Source organism: Ornithorhynchus anatinus, chromosome 2, assembly GCF_004115215.2.
Source record: "Ornithorhynchus anatinus isolate Pmale09 chromosome 2, mOrnAna1.pri.v4, whole genome shotgun sequence".
In the NCBI taxonomy this organism is placed as follows: Eukaryota; Metazoa; Chordata; class Mammalia; order Monotremata; family Ornithorhynchidae; genus Ornithorhynchus; species Ornithorhynchus anatinus.
This window is the reverse complement of record NC_041729.1, coordinates 18,642,685-18,656,970: the sequence shown is the minus strand read 5'-3', so window position 1 is coordinate 18,656,970 and position 14,286 is coordinate 18,642,685. Positions and strand designations below refer to the sequence as shown.

The following is a 14,286-nucleotide window of genomic DNA, read 5'->3' as shown; positions in this document are numbered from 1 at the left end:
CTCACGTCGCCTCGTGCTCAATATGCTGCTCTCTGCCCCACCCTCCCCCAACGGATCTAACTCCTTCCATCCTTTCTGCCCTCAACACACTCAAAACATTAAATCCGTTCCCTAGGCTGTGATCTGTCTCTTTCTTCGGAGAAGACTGAGGCACAGGCTGGGTCTGCCATTGCAGATTATCCAGATAACTCAGGCTCAAAAATATTCTTTGGAATAGCTGAATAATTACAGCCAAAGCCTATTTTTCTAGTTTGGAATTTTCCAGTCAATTTGCTTAGGTAGAAAGAGCTTTGTCATGGATCACCCAACAACCTGGCTGCAGAAGCGTAGGATGGAAACCAAGGGCGAGGTTGCCCAATCACCCTTCCTGCCTACTGGCCCCCTAGGCCCCGGTCATCGGCTCCAGGCCTGGTCCCGGCTGGGCCGCTGCTTCACTTGGCTCGGCTGGCCTTACCACGGTCGCCAGGCTGGGGATGTGTTTAACCGAGTTCTCCACCTCCTCTTCGGTCACCTCCACCAGGGTGCAGTTCTCATCCTCCGTCGGCAGCGGCTCTGCCCCATGCTTGGTGACCCAGGGGTGCAGCTTCAATGAACAACACTGTGTCAGGGGCAAGCGTGGTGCACGGAGAACGAAAAGCCACATGGATGGCTAGCCAGCTGGATGGACGGATGGGCCATGCGGGGGGAGCAGGAGGAGGTGGACACAGCCCCACAGCCATGCATGCCTGCACGCATGCAAACAGAGAAGCTAGGCAAATGAATGACAAAGTATAACGAAGGAAAGAAAGGAAGGAAAGATGGGTGGGAGAGAGGCAAACCACCACACAACAGACCCCTCACAGATCCATTTCTAAATCCATCCCCCAGGCACAACTTTTATTATCATAATGGAGGAGAAAGATTAGGGATGCTGTGTTGATCCAGGGCCCTTCTTCAACTCAGTCCTGGCAGAAGGCGGCAGGGAGAATGGGGAGGTGGGGCCCCTCCATTTCATGGAGAAAGTGGGAGCGAGTCAACTGAGTTTACCAGCAGACCAACACAGGTGTCCTACCTCTCTTACGTCAGGCCATTGCCTGTGGTCCCCCCCCCCATCCCTTTGGGAAATCTGCTGCCCCTCTTGCGGTTCTTTCGGAGTTGTCTCTGCAGGTTCCAAACCTGTTTTATTTCAGTGAGCAAAGGTTCTTTCTCCTCAGCTTCTTGGCTAACCAGATGTGAGAGGGAGCAGAACTCCCTGCTCAGCTTGCCATCAACACAGTCAACTGCAGAAGCTCAGGGAAGGTAGGAGGTAAGCTGAAACCACTGTGTTAGACTGTGTCAGTCTTCAGGATGAACTGGGGGTTTTTGACAGTGCTGCCCACCCAGAACCAACCCCCATGAGGCTGAGAAAAGTGCACTGGCCAGGAAGTAGCCACTAGGCAAGCCCAGCTGGAGGGTGGGGCTAATGTTCTTGGGGTCAGGGATCTGGTACTGTGGTCACTTTGGGATTCTGAGCCAATTCGGGGGTTCCCTGAAAGGAAGGGAAAACGTAATTTCTTCTTCTCCCACTCCCTTCTGTGCTGCCCTCACATTAGGACTTGCACCTTTTATTCACCGCTCCCTCAGCCCCATAGCTCTTATGTTCACATCCATAATTTAATTTATATTAATGTCTGTCCCCCTCTCTAGACTGGTAAACTCATTGTAGGCAGGGAAAGAGTCCACCAACTCTTATAATGTACTCTCCCAAGCACTTAGTACAGTGCTCTGCACAGAGTAAGCGCACAATAAATACCACCAATTCACTGGAGCTAGAGGGCTGGTCAGTAATGACACCTAGTCTGCCTCAGAGCCAGGGGTCAGGCTCAGGCTGATGTGTGGATGAGATGACAGTGAAGGGAAAGTCTTTTCTCTGTGTTAGCCCCTTTACTAGAGCCTTCCTCAGGAAGGCTTCTTTTACCCAATTAGCTTGTATTCACTCCAGCGCTTAGTATAGTGCCTGGCACACAGTAAGTGCTTAACAAATACTATAATTATTATCATTATTATTACCCACCCTTCACATTGGAAGAAGGCGTCAGAGATGCATAGAGGGGACCCCCCTCCTGGGTGTGCAAGATGATGAATGAAAAGATGATCTACACAATCCAATCAGTCAGGAAGGATCGCAAAAGTTCACTGCCTCTTTCTGGACTGTAAACTCGTCACAGGCAGGAGACATGTTCACCACCTGTCATACTGTACTCTCCTAACTGCTTAGTACAGTGCTCTGCACAAGTAAGTGCTCAATAAATACCATTGATGGATTGCATTCACTTTTTTCTGATGAGTGTGACTCGGCTCTCTTGTGGTGGCAGTAAGACCTCCCCAACCTCACGTCCGGGATGCCAGCACACGCGGAGAGTAACAAGTTTGGGGGCAATGGACCCCAGGCCAATGTGGGAAAATAGCCAAGTGTCCGCTCTGTTTCTGACTCTCCCCCTTCACTGTTCAGGGGACCATGGAGGAGTCCAGCTCAGGGCAATGGATCTGCAGCAGCTTCTCCACGGAAACCCCCACCCTTTGCAAAGCTTCCCTTATTCCGGCCCAGAATGGAGAGGAAGTCAAGCAGCTCTGCTCCCTGGAGCCAAGAGCAAGTTGTGGAGGGAGAAGCAGAGCCCTGGGCCTGGAGGGGCAGGCTGAGCCGAGCAAGACTCAAGCAGCACGCGGGACACGGGCCAGCCATTGTCCCCACGCCATGCTGGTACCTTGATTTCAGGAACGAGGACCCGGGACTCAGGGTTTTTATCCAGCATGCGAGTGATGAGATCCTTTAAATCCTCAGCAATGTCCGGCCTGCAAAGAGGAAACACGTCATTGTCAGGGGATCGGGAGGAAAAGGTGGGGCCTGACTGCCTGTGCTAATGGGGCTGAACTGGGCCCACCTGAACTGGCAAGGAGTAGGAGCGGGACGGCTGGTACTCACTGGTCTGGAAACTCCAAGGTTTGGCTCTTGATTTTACTGTGTAAACACAAGATCCGCTCATCCATGAAGGGACACTGGGGGCCAAAGAGGAAAGGTCAGTGAGACAGCTATCTCCGGACATGCAATCTCCCTCAGACTATGAGGGACAGGGATTGTGTCCAACCTAATTATCTTGCATCTAGCACAGTGCTTGGCATAGAGTAAGTGCTTAAGAAATATCTCAATTATTATTATCTCCTCCTCTGAAGAGCCTGGGAATTAGGGTCTCAGCTTTTTTGGTTTGGGTTTATTTTTATTTTATTTTGGGGTGGGAGGCACTCCATACCCCTTCTAGCAGGTCCTAGTGGCTGGGATCCTTTTCCCCACTTCCCAAATGAGAAATCTAAGGCCCTGGCAAAAAGATGAGCAGTTTGCCCCAAATGTCCCAGAAGTCTGTATGAGACCTGGAGTCACCCCCCACGGCCTCAGTTTCTCCATTTGTCCAGAGAGAAAGAGAAACCCTGACCTGCTCTTAAGAAAGTAGAACTCTAATACTGAAAAGCCAGGGAGGATCTCAAAAGCTTCGGAAACCCTGCCACGTACCACCCCTAACTTTAATTTTGCTGAAGATGCCCTGTGAAAACAAACTTGGTTCCATCTGGATTGGGGAACTTGACAAACCACAGGGACAGAGGCTGAACAGGCTCTATATCCTTGCTCCCACGGCTTCTGGTGGGATATGAAGGGAAGAGGGTGTGTGGTGGGTTGGGGAAGGTTCATGTGGGCATAAAAGTTACGATGTGTCCCCAAAAAAGAAGTTGGGAAAAACTGATCTCATCCATCCTCTATCACCAGGCAGGTCTATCCTCTGAAGAACAGTGGTAATAATAATAATACTGGTTAAATGCATACCAATAATCATAATAATAATTGTATCTGTTAAGCATTTATGTGCCATGCACTGGAGTAGAGACAAGATAATTCAACTGGACACAGTCCCTGTCCCACATGAGACTCACAGTCTGTGAGGAAGGGAGAATGAGTACTTAATCCCCATTTTACAGATGAGGAAACTACAGTAAAAGAAGTGAAGCAACTTGCTCAAGGCAAGTAGTGGAGCTTGGAGTAGAACTCAGGACTCCTGCCTCCCACTCCCAGGATTACTCCCACATTTACTCCTCTTTAGAAAAGATGGTTAAAGTTCTTAAACTAGCAGCCCTCTCCAATCTAACCTTTTAAGCTCTAGAGGAAGGAGATGTTGGGAGAAAGGGAAGGCTCACACGATCCTTTAAAGTCAAACTTTCCATCTCCCAGTCTCAAAGAAACAAGCCTGAAATGGTGACCTTTTTTTTTTTTTTTTAAACAGTACTTGTTAGGCACTTACTCTGTACCAGGCACTGTACTAAGTGCTAGGGCAGATACGAGATAATCAGGTTGGACAGAGTCCTTGTCCCACATGGGACTTACAGTCTCAGTAAATGAGAAATCAAGTATTGCATCCCCATTTTACACAAGGTAACTGAGGCACAGAGAAGTGAAGTGACTTGCCCAAGGTCACACAGATGATAGTGGAGCTGGGATTAGAACCCAGGTACTCTCACTCCCAGGCGTGTGCTCTTTCCATTAGGCCACGCTACTTCCCCGTAAAGCAGTAAATACAGTAAACCCCAAAGTGTCACTCCCCGGTGACCAAGGCAAAGGTGCCCATTCCATTACCTGGCCGAAGACAAAGCAGTACAGCGTCACTCCCATTGCCCAGACATCCAGAGCCTGCAAGGAGAAGAGACCCCTTCAGTGCAGGTGAGACAGCGACCCGGAATTCTTGATCTCTCGGAAAACAGAGAAACATGGCATTTCCAGTCCCACAGGCCTCACTACCTTCCCAGAGAAGATTTTCCGGGTTTCCGATAGCGTCTCCGGGGCCATGAAGGCAGGGGTGCCCACGGTGTTGGTGAGAAGGGCGTCTGCACCCTTGAACTCGTTGCTCACACCAAAGTCAGCAATTTTCACATGGCCGTCCTCTCCCACCAAGAGGTTGGAAGGCTTGATGTCCCGGTGGATGATCTTTTGGTAATGAACTGAAAAGAAGCAAAGGCCACACGGGGAGAATTCCGAGGTGGAGAAGGGTGAGTGAGAGACCCCACACTCACAATCACTCCTCAGAAAACGGGAGGAATTGACCCAGTGGTCGCCTCCTCTTGGACCAGACCTCTCCCAGCACCCTATGTCCCTTCAGCTTTCTCTGATCCTCCTGGGAACACAAGAGCTCTGAGAGACAGGAGGGGTCACATATTTCTGAGATTTGGAAACATCCAAAGACACAGGTGCTATCGGTTCACCATCACATTCTCAGGACACTTGGGGGCAGGCCCAGTCCCACCCAATCCCTTTGGGGATCTGAATGCGTTTGGGAGATACCTTTCCTGCCCCTTTTGGTCCAAAGGAATGGCTGAAAGTATTTCTTTCTCCTTCTGGGCAGTGGGGCGTGAGGTGTTTACTCCAGCTTTATAAGCAAAGTTCAACATCTTGCAGCCCATATAATTCCTTTCCCAGACTACCTGTCCCTCCTCTTTCAGGAGGGATAGTGGGAGCATAATGAATGGATTCAGCATTCTTTTCAACCTGACCAACATATCTAACTCCTTGTTTCAGACTAGTGGCAATTTGCAAGGTTGGCTTACGGTACTCAATGCCTTTGATCAGATCCTGGAAGTAAAAGCGGGCCTGGTCTTCAGTCAGGGGTTTGACAGTGGGGACTTCCATCACAGGCCTGAAACACCCACACAAAGACATTAAATAAGAAACACGCATCCAGGCTGGATTTGAGAATAAGCATCTGCAGAACACGACAGTTTCTCTGAACAATACCATCGATTGACAAAGCAGTTCTGAAAATCATACCTTCTCCAGAAGTCCTTCCTTGATTAATCTCTCATTTCCACATCCTAATCCCCACAAGTCACCTCAGTACTTCCATGTCACCAAAACGCTTACGTATTCATATTGCCACAATTGTGCTTAGGAACATATCTAATAAAGACTATCGCTTTCTCCTACCTGAAATTTATTTTAGGTCTGTCTCCCTTGCCAGACTGTAGGCTCCTTAAGAGTAAGGAGCATGGTTACTAATTCTACTGTACTCTCCCAAGCACTTAGCACACTGCTATGCATGGAGTAAGCATTTAATAAATATGAGTGAATGATTGGGACAGGAAAGAGAGCAAGAGTATCAACAGTGAGAACAAGCTGGGAATGGCATTGGAAGAGAGGTATGCTGTCCAAACTCAGCCGAAGGAACAAGAGAGACTAGTTCTCAGGTGGGAAGAAATTAACTTCAGAGTTTCCTTCTCCTAACCTTATGCTCTTTGGTGTGCAATACGGCATACCTGCTTCTGCCATAATGCCAAGATCAGTTAGTCAGTCGAATTTACTGAGAGCTTACTGAATGCAGAGTACTGTACTAAAAGCTTGGGAGAATACAATAATAAACAGACACTTAAACACCCCCCAGAAAACATACTGTAGCTTTCAGCAGACATATTCTGGACCTACTAGACACAAATATTTTCCAAACCAAAAAACATTCCTCTATTTCTATACTCCCAGTAGTATTTCGCCCCTTCCCCATGTCTATGACCCAGAAGGGATCAGGTGGCAGGATCATCATGAGCCTGGTGGAGAGGCCTAGCAATCAGAATTCCCTTTTCGGGTCAAATTCTTATTTTTCTATGGCCCACATCCCTCAGGCTGTGGACCTGTGACCTGGGTTCACTTGCACGGCTGAGTTATAGTATACTTTTCCCCTTCCTAGAGAGCTCTGCTTGAATAAAAATAAATACTACAAACTCATGGACTGGTCACCTAGCACAAGTATGGCTCTCTGCCGGGTTGTGACACTTACCCTTGGTTCACCAGCTCAAATACTGCAAGGAAAGAGAAAAGGAGGTTAATTGGGCATTGGAAACATTCCAAAGCCCCTCTGACAAAGACCAAAACTGTTGGGGGGGGGGGAGAGCGAGAAATCTAGCTGAAAAAAACAAATAAGACAACAACAGGGAGCTGGGAGATCAGGGCAGGTGGGTAGGGGAGGCTGCAGCGTTCACCAACTGGCACGGGGCCTCGTGAAATAAAACAGCAACACATTCTTCTGAAGGTTTTGCAGGGTCATGACCAGTTCCTGAGCTAGTCAGCAGCTGGATGCAGGACAGGATGTGGATCAGCCACTGCCTGATCACTTGGTGAACGGGAATTCTGATGGGGATGTGGCGGGTGGAGGGGGCAGGGAGAGGAAGGTGGATGAGTCAAAGAGGTTTAAACATGAACTCCTCTTAGGCTCAATGTCCCTTTACCCCAAGTCCAGGCTCAGCATAGAGAGAGGCCTACTTTCACGCTCGGCACCCTACACCCTTCCCCCCGCCCCCCAGGGCTCTATTGCTCAAAAGCTCCAGGCTGCTACACTGACTTGGGTCAGAGACCTCCAGGCAGAGGGAACATCTTTAAGAATCCTCAAAAGATCCATCCCCAGGAAGATTGCCACCTCTCTGTGGGTGCAAAGTTAATCTGGGAACAAAAATGAATGTTCCCTAAAGATCAAGCTCCCCTGTGGGCAGGGAACGTTTCCACAACTCTGTTGCATTATACTCTCCCAAGCGCTTAGTACAGAGTGCTCAATGACTACCACTGAGTGATCACACTTCTCCCAAGGAAACCTCCTAACTGCCATCTACCACTAGTTTTCCAGCCTACAACCCACTGTTCATTCCCTTCCCCTTCCTCAGCTTCATCAAATCAGGTCTCTAGAGAGTCACCACCTCCAGGAGGTATTCCCTGATTAATCCACCCACCCAAACTGGTCATGATAGTCCCTCAGTCATCTCAACACAGATGGATATTTCTGCTCATTAGTTATTGATTTACTCTCCACTTGTGTTTATTATTGGGTCTCCTCTCTCACTCTTAATGATGTCTCTCTTTCTCTTCCCCGCTAGTTCCCTGAGACCCATTTGTAGCCTTTTATGTCTGTATATTCATTCCCCAAGAGTCTAATGCATCTCCATAGAGCAGCCACTAAATTTGGTTGCTATTGATGCTGCTACACATCACCCAACCCATCTAGGACTCCTCCCCAAGAGACACCACAAAAATTTCTCACTAGACTGAAAACAGCTGCTAGCAAGGCCTTTCCACGCAGACAATAACAGTAATAATAATTGGGACACTTATTAAGCATTTTCTAATTGCTAACATAGTGCTGCTTTAAGCACAGGGGTAGATGCAAGAGAAGCACCGTGCCCTGAGAAGCAGCATGGCTAGCAGAAAGAGCACAAGACTAGGAGTAAGGAGACCTGGGTTCTAATCCCAGTTCCGCTACTTATGTGCCTGCTGTGGTGACCTCGGGTAAGTCACTTAACTTCTCTGTGCCTCAGTTCCCTCATTTGTAAAATGGGTATTAAATACCTGATTTCCCTCCTCTTTAAACTGTAAACTCCATTTCATTTCATGTATCCCAGGTCTTAGTACAATGCAGTGCTAAGAAGCAGCATGGTGTATTGGATAGAGGTCGGGCCTGGGAGTTGAAGTCATAGGTTCTAATCCCAGCTCCGCCACTTGTCTAGAATGTGACCTTGGGCAAGTCACTTCACTTCTCTGTGATTCAGCTACCTCATCTGTAAAATGGGGATTGAGACCATGAGCCCGACATGGGATAGGGACTGTGTCCAACTCAATCTGCTTGTATCCATCCCAGTGCTAAGTACAATGCCTGGCACATAGTAAGCACTTAAATACCATCATTATTATTACAAGGTTTAGCACATACTAATCACTTAAATACGACAGTTATTATAACCAGATTGGACACAGTCACTGCCCCCACGTGGGGCTCACAGTCTAAGGGAGATGAAGAACAGGTATTTAAGCCTCATTCTGCACGTGAAGAAACTGAGACCCAGGCAATTGACTTGCCCAAGGTCACACTGCAGGCAAGTGGAAGAGTCGCTTGGGCAGATAAAAGTATCTGTCCAATCCTGCCGCATTGAACTTGAAAATATCCCTAATTTAACTTGGTTCCCTCTTCACCAAGGCAATCATACTTAACGTCAACTACAAACTCTGATGCTGTAGGAGATCCCAGGGTTGGGGCTCTGTGCACACTAGAAAAACACAGTGTTTTTTTGCCTTCAGTGACCTCAAATCACTGCCAACAAGTGGCCTGAGCTCCAGCCAGTAGGTCTGCGCAAAATGTCAGAGGCCTTGCCAGTGTGAGTCAGGGCAAAACAATTCAACTACCCTCTTTAGGCTTCAACTCCTAAATTCCATCAACAATAATTAGGCAGATCCAAGTTAGGACAGCACGCTGCTTGGCCTACCTGCCCTTTTTTTTTTTAATGGTATTTGTTAAGCACTTACTATCTGTCAGACATTGTTCTAGGCACTGGAGTAGATAAAAGGTAATCAGGTTGGGCAATGGAGTAGATAAAAGGTAATCAGGTTGGATTCAGCCCACGTCCCACATGGGACTCGCAGTCTTAACTCCTATTTTACTTAACCCCCATTTTACAGATGAGGGAACTGAGGCACAGATGAGTAAAGTGACTTGTCAAAGGTCATACAGCAGACAAGTCATGGAGCCGGGATTAGAACCCAGGTCCTTCTGACTCTAAAACCCGAGTTTTATCTACCAGACCACACTGCTTCTAGACCTGCTTTTGTGTGCAAATGGCTGCCTCATATGGGAAGGCACATGGAAAGGTGGTAAGTCGAGAATCCAAAGGACTTCAAAACAGCCTTCCCTGATCAGTCTGGAAATCACGTGGAGAGCTGCAACTCTTGCTTCCTAGTTATTTTAGGTCTTAATTTTAAAGAGCTGCTTTTTGAAATTCCCAACTCAAAAATCACTGAGCAAGAGAATGCTCTTTTGTTTGCTTAAACAAATCTATTCTCCAGGAACAAACTGTTAAATAAGTCATGAGAGAATGCCAAATTTTAAATCCCCATATTACAGGTACCTTTAAACAATGGTAAAATCCTGTCCGTTACATCAGGATTTGGCACGTAACTGTCTTTTCACTAACTACTACCCTATCGATCCTGTCAACTCTCATTAACATGGGTCAACATTTGTGTATCTCATCCTGTCATGTACATGCACAAAAGGAGTTTATCTATTATCTCTCTATTAGATTACAAACTCCTCTAGGGTAGGGACTGTGTCTTTCGTTTCTACTATAATCTGCACTCAAAAGCAGCTAGGTAGACCCTGAATGAACTGAGGCTAGTTGGGAAAAAAATCAGACATAAGTGGATAAGTGCTTCTCTAATGTTTCTTTTTCTGAATTTTTTTTCCATTAACCAGGCTAATTAATTAGCTGATTAACTCAGTTAAGATCACCGGTCCTGTGGATCAAAGAGGGTTCAGACTATCTTATTTCTTTTGCATCTCTTAGCCGATTTCATCTTCCCCACCTTAGACTGCATATTACCCGAGGACAGGATCACTGTCTTCTTAAGTCCAAAGCTCCCAAGGAGCTTGTTGGAGTAGCCAAAGTACTCTCAAATTCTATAGCTTAACACATCTATATCTCTATAGCTCAATGTCTTCCTCTTGTCTAATCCCACAAACATCAGCAAGACTTGGCTAGCCGAGAGTCACAACCCCCCTTCTAGAACCTCGGTTCTTCTGGGGACTGGCCAGCCTGCCTACCCTCTCTCTGCAGGCCTGGGTGAGAGTTAGAGAAGGACTGGGGAAAATGCCAAGAGATGCCAGGTGGTGTGGCAGGGGAGGAGACTATCTTAAGCAAACGCAGAGGAAATGGCCACTTGGCTCCAACTGGTACTGTTTGGCGGGCAGAAGGGAACACACAAGTTTGCCTACCCATGTACAGATGGTCCTCACTCGGGTCATCCAGGACCTGTTAATAAGCAGAAGAGAAGGGAGAAGATGGGGGAGTTAAGGAGGATTCCGTACAAAAGCAAGGGCTCCACAAGCTCTGACGTTTTCTATTTGACTTTATTTCCCAGCACAATGTCTGCACTTTCAAATCTCTATCTTATCAACTGAAAAAAGGGATGAAGCAAGAACACCTGGGACTTCAGATCTGACATTTCAATTTCCAAATCTCAGGGGGGCCATTTGGCAAAGAGACACCAGGCAGAACCTCCAATAGTTACAGAATCAGGAGAGCCCTAAAAGGAAAAGAAAACCCAGCAAACTCCTCCGGGAAATTTGTCTTTAAGGGAGACTTCACCCAACCACCTGACAGAACTCAGGGCCAAAGTGTGCCCCCAAAGCAGGACCCAGATTCCCAAGATCTTGACCAGTTAAGGGGTTGAACTCTTCCTACCCTCTTATCTATGGCAGGGGGATCAAGTCACTTCACATTGCTGCCCATATAATTTTTCTGAAAACTGTTCAGTCCTTATCTCCCCACTCTTCAAAAACTTCCAATTGTTACCCATCCCCCTCCGCATCTAACTCCTACCCCTGGTTTTAAGGCAATCAGCTTTCTCCCTCCTACCTTACCTAACTGATCTCTTACTACAACCAAGCCTACACACTCTGTACCTATAATACCAACCTACTCTCTATATCTTGATCATATCCATCTCCCCACCTACCCCTTGCCCACCTTCTTCTTCAGGCCTGGAACTCCCTCCCCTTTAATATCTGACAGTCCATCGCGCTCCCACCTTCAAAACCCGCCTAAAATCACATCTCCTCCTCCAAGATGTGCCTTCCCTGATTAAACCTATTTCCCCTATCCACCTTCCCCTCTATGATGGGTATGAATTGGGCTTTATACCCCTTAAGCACTCTGACACTCACCCCAGCAAATGTGCAAACATTCTTATATGCTACTATTTCCCCTACCCCCAGTCTAATTTAACACCTGCATCCCCCTGTAGACTGTAAATTCTGTGTGGGTGAGGGATTGTGTCTACCAACTCTGTTGTATTGTACTTTCCCAAGTGCATAATACCATGTTCTGCACTGAGTATCTGGGATAGGTGTGTTCCTCCCTCAAAGGCAGGACAATGGCTCTCTGTCAACCTCTTGAAGTCCCACCCAGCTCTGGGAATCTACAACCTACCCATTCTCCAGAGACCAAAAGAATACAGCAAGGGGCAGCTAATACCCTGCTAGCAGACACCAGAATGTGTTCTTGATTTTTCACTCGTGGTCCTCAGTGCAGGACCTCGGAGGGTGGATACCACTGATATTGGTTTCAGGGAAGCATTCCCAAGATTCAGCACAATTCTGACTTTCTTCATTCATCTTTCAGTCAGGGGAGGAGAAGGAGATCAAAAGTGACAGCTCCCACCTTGCTGAGAAGCCTTATCTCTCAGGATGGTGTGAAACTGCCAAAGAGAAAGAGCTGGGTAGAAGGCCTGACCCCCAAGGCAAATGGCAGAGCAAAAGGCAGACCAGAACCAGAGGTGAGGATAAAGGCCTAAGGCCTAGCTCTCCCAACCTCCCAGGACCCACTTAAAATCCAGAAGCGGCTGACTCATCAGCACAGAACACACACCCACGTGCACCAACATCCTGCAGCCAGAATTTCTCACTGGAGCCAAGAAAGAGGTGTGGAGAGCAATCTCTGCTTTCCATCTTTAGGAGAGTGAGCAGGGATGGCAACACACAGACAGGCAGGTAGAGGCAACTTCTTCTTGCTCTCTCTGTCCGCATGGCCAGACTCAATCTGACCACCCCGCCACCACACAATTAACTCTAGTTCCCCCACCCTCCTCTCGGCTACCTCATGAGCAACCTCATCAACTGCAAATATTCCTCATTGATATTTCTAATACCTCATGGGCCGGTTAGCTCTCCTACTTCCTTCAGGGTTCACCTCTGAGACTGCACTCTCCTCCCCTCAACCCACCCTTCTAGGGTCTCACCTCCACCAACTTCACCACATTGGGATGGTCCAGCTTCTTCAGAATAGCGATTTCCTGGTACACCTGCTCAATGGGGCCCTTGGGCAGGACACAGCCTCCGGCGGGTGCTTTGGTGCCGCGGGGTGGAGGGCGGCCTAAAGGGGAACAAGGGGTAAGAACCACATAGCCAGGGATGGAGAGCAGGGCTATTCACTCGTATTTATTGTGTGCAGAGCACTCTACTAAATGCGTGGGAGAGCATAATATAACAATAAATAGACACATAGAGGCAAATGGGCTGTCTCCTCCCCAAAAAGGACATTAGAGTCACGAAGGGCAGAGCAGAGATGGGACAACAACAGCACTTCAGGTGCCCAGGGGTGGCCTTTAGGGAACCAGCTTTGGGAGCAAGGACCACATCTTGGGGTGGGAACACTTTCCCTTCCCCACCACCCAAAACGATCCTCCATTTTAAATGATTAGCCAGGAGTCAATCCACCCCACTCACGTGGGAAACCTGCTTGTCTCATCAGTTTCTTTTTGGAGAGTACTTTCATTGCCTGTAGGGACAAGAAGAACAATGGTTAATGTGATGGAATTTATGATGGAAGTTCCCCATGGCTCCTCACTCAATCTCCCTTCTCCAGTCCTTCCAGTCCTTCCATTCCTTCACCGCCCAGATTTATGTACCCTAGAAGAAAAGCCAGAAGGTGGCTCCCCAAACAGACCCTCTATTTTAGTTTGAGTCCCTAAGCCCTAAGACAGTCTCTGAAAAACTAAGCAGGAGATCAGGAGAAGGGAGGGAAAGACCTGGAAAGTAAAGAACCAAACGGCCCCGCCCCACCACCACCACCAAAAAAAAAAAAAAAAAAAAAGCCTCAGTTCATTCGGAGAGAGGATAGAGGAACTGGCTACTCACATAGTATGTGTTGTCATCCTCATTGTAGGCTAACTTGACAACTCCATAGGAGCCCTACAGAAAAGAACACTGGATGAGGTGACACCATTAAAAAACCATGGGGACCTACCCACCAGCCCCAAATGTTCTCTCCAACATCTCCAGTGCTCCCACATAAGAACACAAGTATGACTGGATCAGCCCATTGGGTCATCCAGCCCTGCACTCTGTCTCCCGCCAGTAGCAGAAGGACAGTTAGAGGGTTGGCTGAGCTCCCGTCTCAAACCATTCTGACGTGGAAAGACAGACCAGCTAACAACCCTAATGTTCCTCCCCTTTATCCCTAACTTGTCCTCTACAAAAGCATCACAGATTATTTATCCAAACGCTTCTTGAACCTCCTGATATTTGGTGCCAACTTCCTGTAGCAACCAATTTCCTAAGCCCACAGAGTGAAGCCTTACCTCTTATTTTGTTCTGAACAGGTTCCACATTCCTCAAGCTTCACTGAGGGTCCCCCTAATCCTGGTGCTGAAGGATTTGATGAGCAATGATGACCCAGTGCCCCCACCCTTCATGATTCTGCATCTTT

General features: G+C 47.8%; 1 protein-coding gene across 7 annotated transcripts in view; it reads right to left on the bottom strand.

The window, feature by feature from the left end:
- The window catches only part of CAMKK2 (calcium/calmodulin dependent protein kinase kinase 2), a 50,745-nt gene that overhangs the window by 9,860 nt on the left and 26,599 nt on the right, over positions 1-14,286 (bottom strand). For 4 of the 7 annotated variants that reach the window (XM_029058806.1, XM_029058810.2, XM_007658829.3 and 1 more), the window contains exons 4-14: positions 13,716-13,769; positions 13,305-13,356; positions 12,818-12,951; positions 10,794-10,830; positions 6,822-6,843; positions 5,602-5,690; positions 4,799-4,998; positions 4,637-4,690; positions 2,942-3,015; positions 2,724-2,811; positions 455-583 (exon numbers count right to left, since the gene is read on the bottom strand). In XM_029058806.1, coding sequence (XP_028914639.1) covers positions 455-583; positions 2,724-2,811; positions 2,942-3,015; positions 4,637-4,690; positions 4,799-4,998; positions 5,602-5,690; positions 6,822-6,843; positions 10,794-10,830; positions 12,818-12,951; positions 13,305-13,356; positions 13,716-13,769 — 933 coding nt within the window. The remainder of the gene's footprint in view (positions 1-454; positions 584-2,723; positions 2,812-2,941; positions 3,016-4,636; positions 4,691-4,798; positions 4,999-5,601; positions 5,691-6,821; positions 6,844-10,793; positions 10,831-12,817; positions 12,952-13,304; positions 13,357-13,715; positions 13,770-14,286) is intronic. The other 3 variants (XM_029058808.1, XM_029058811.2, XM_029058812.2) reach the window with 1 other exon arrangement.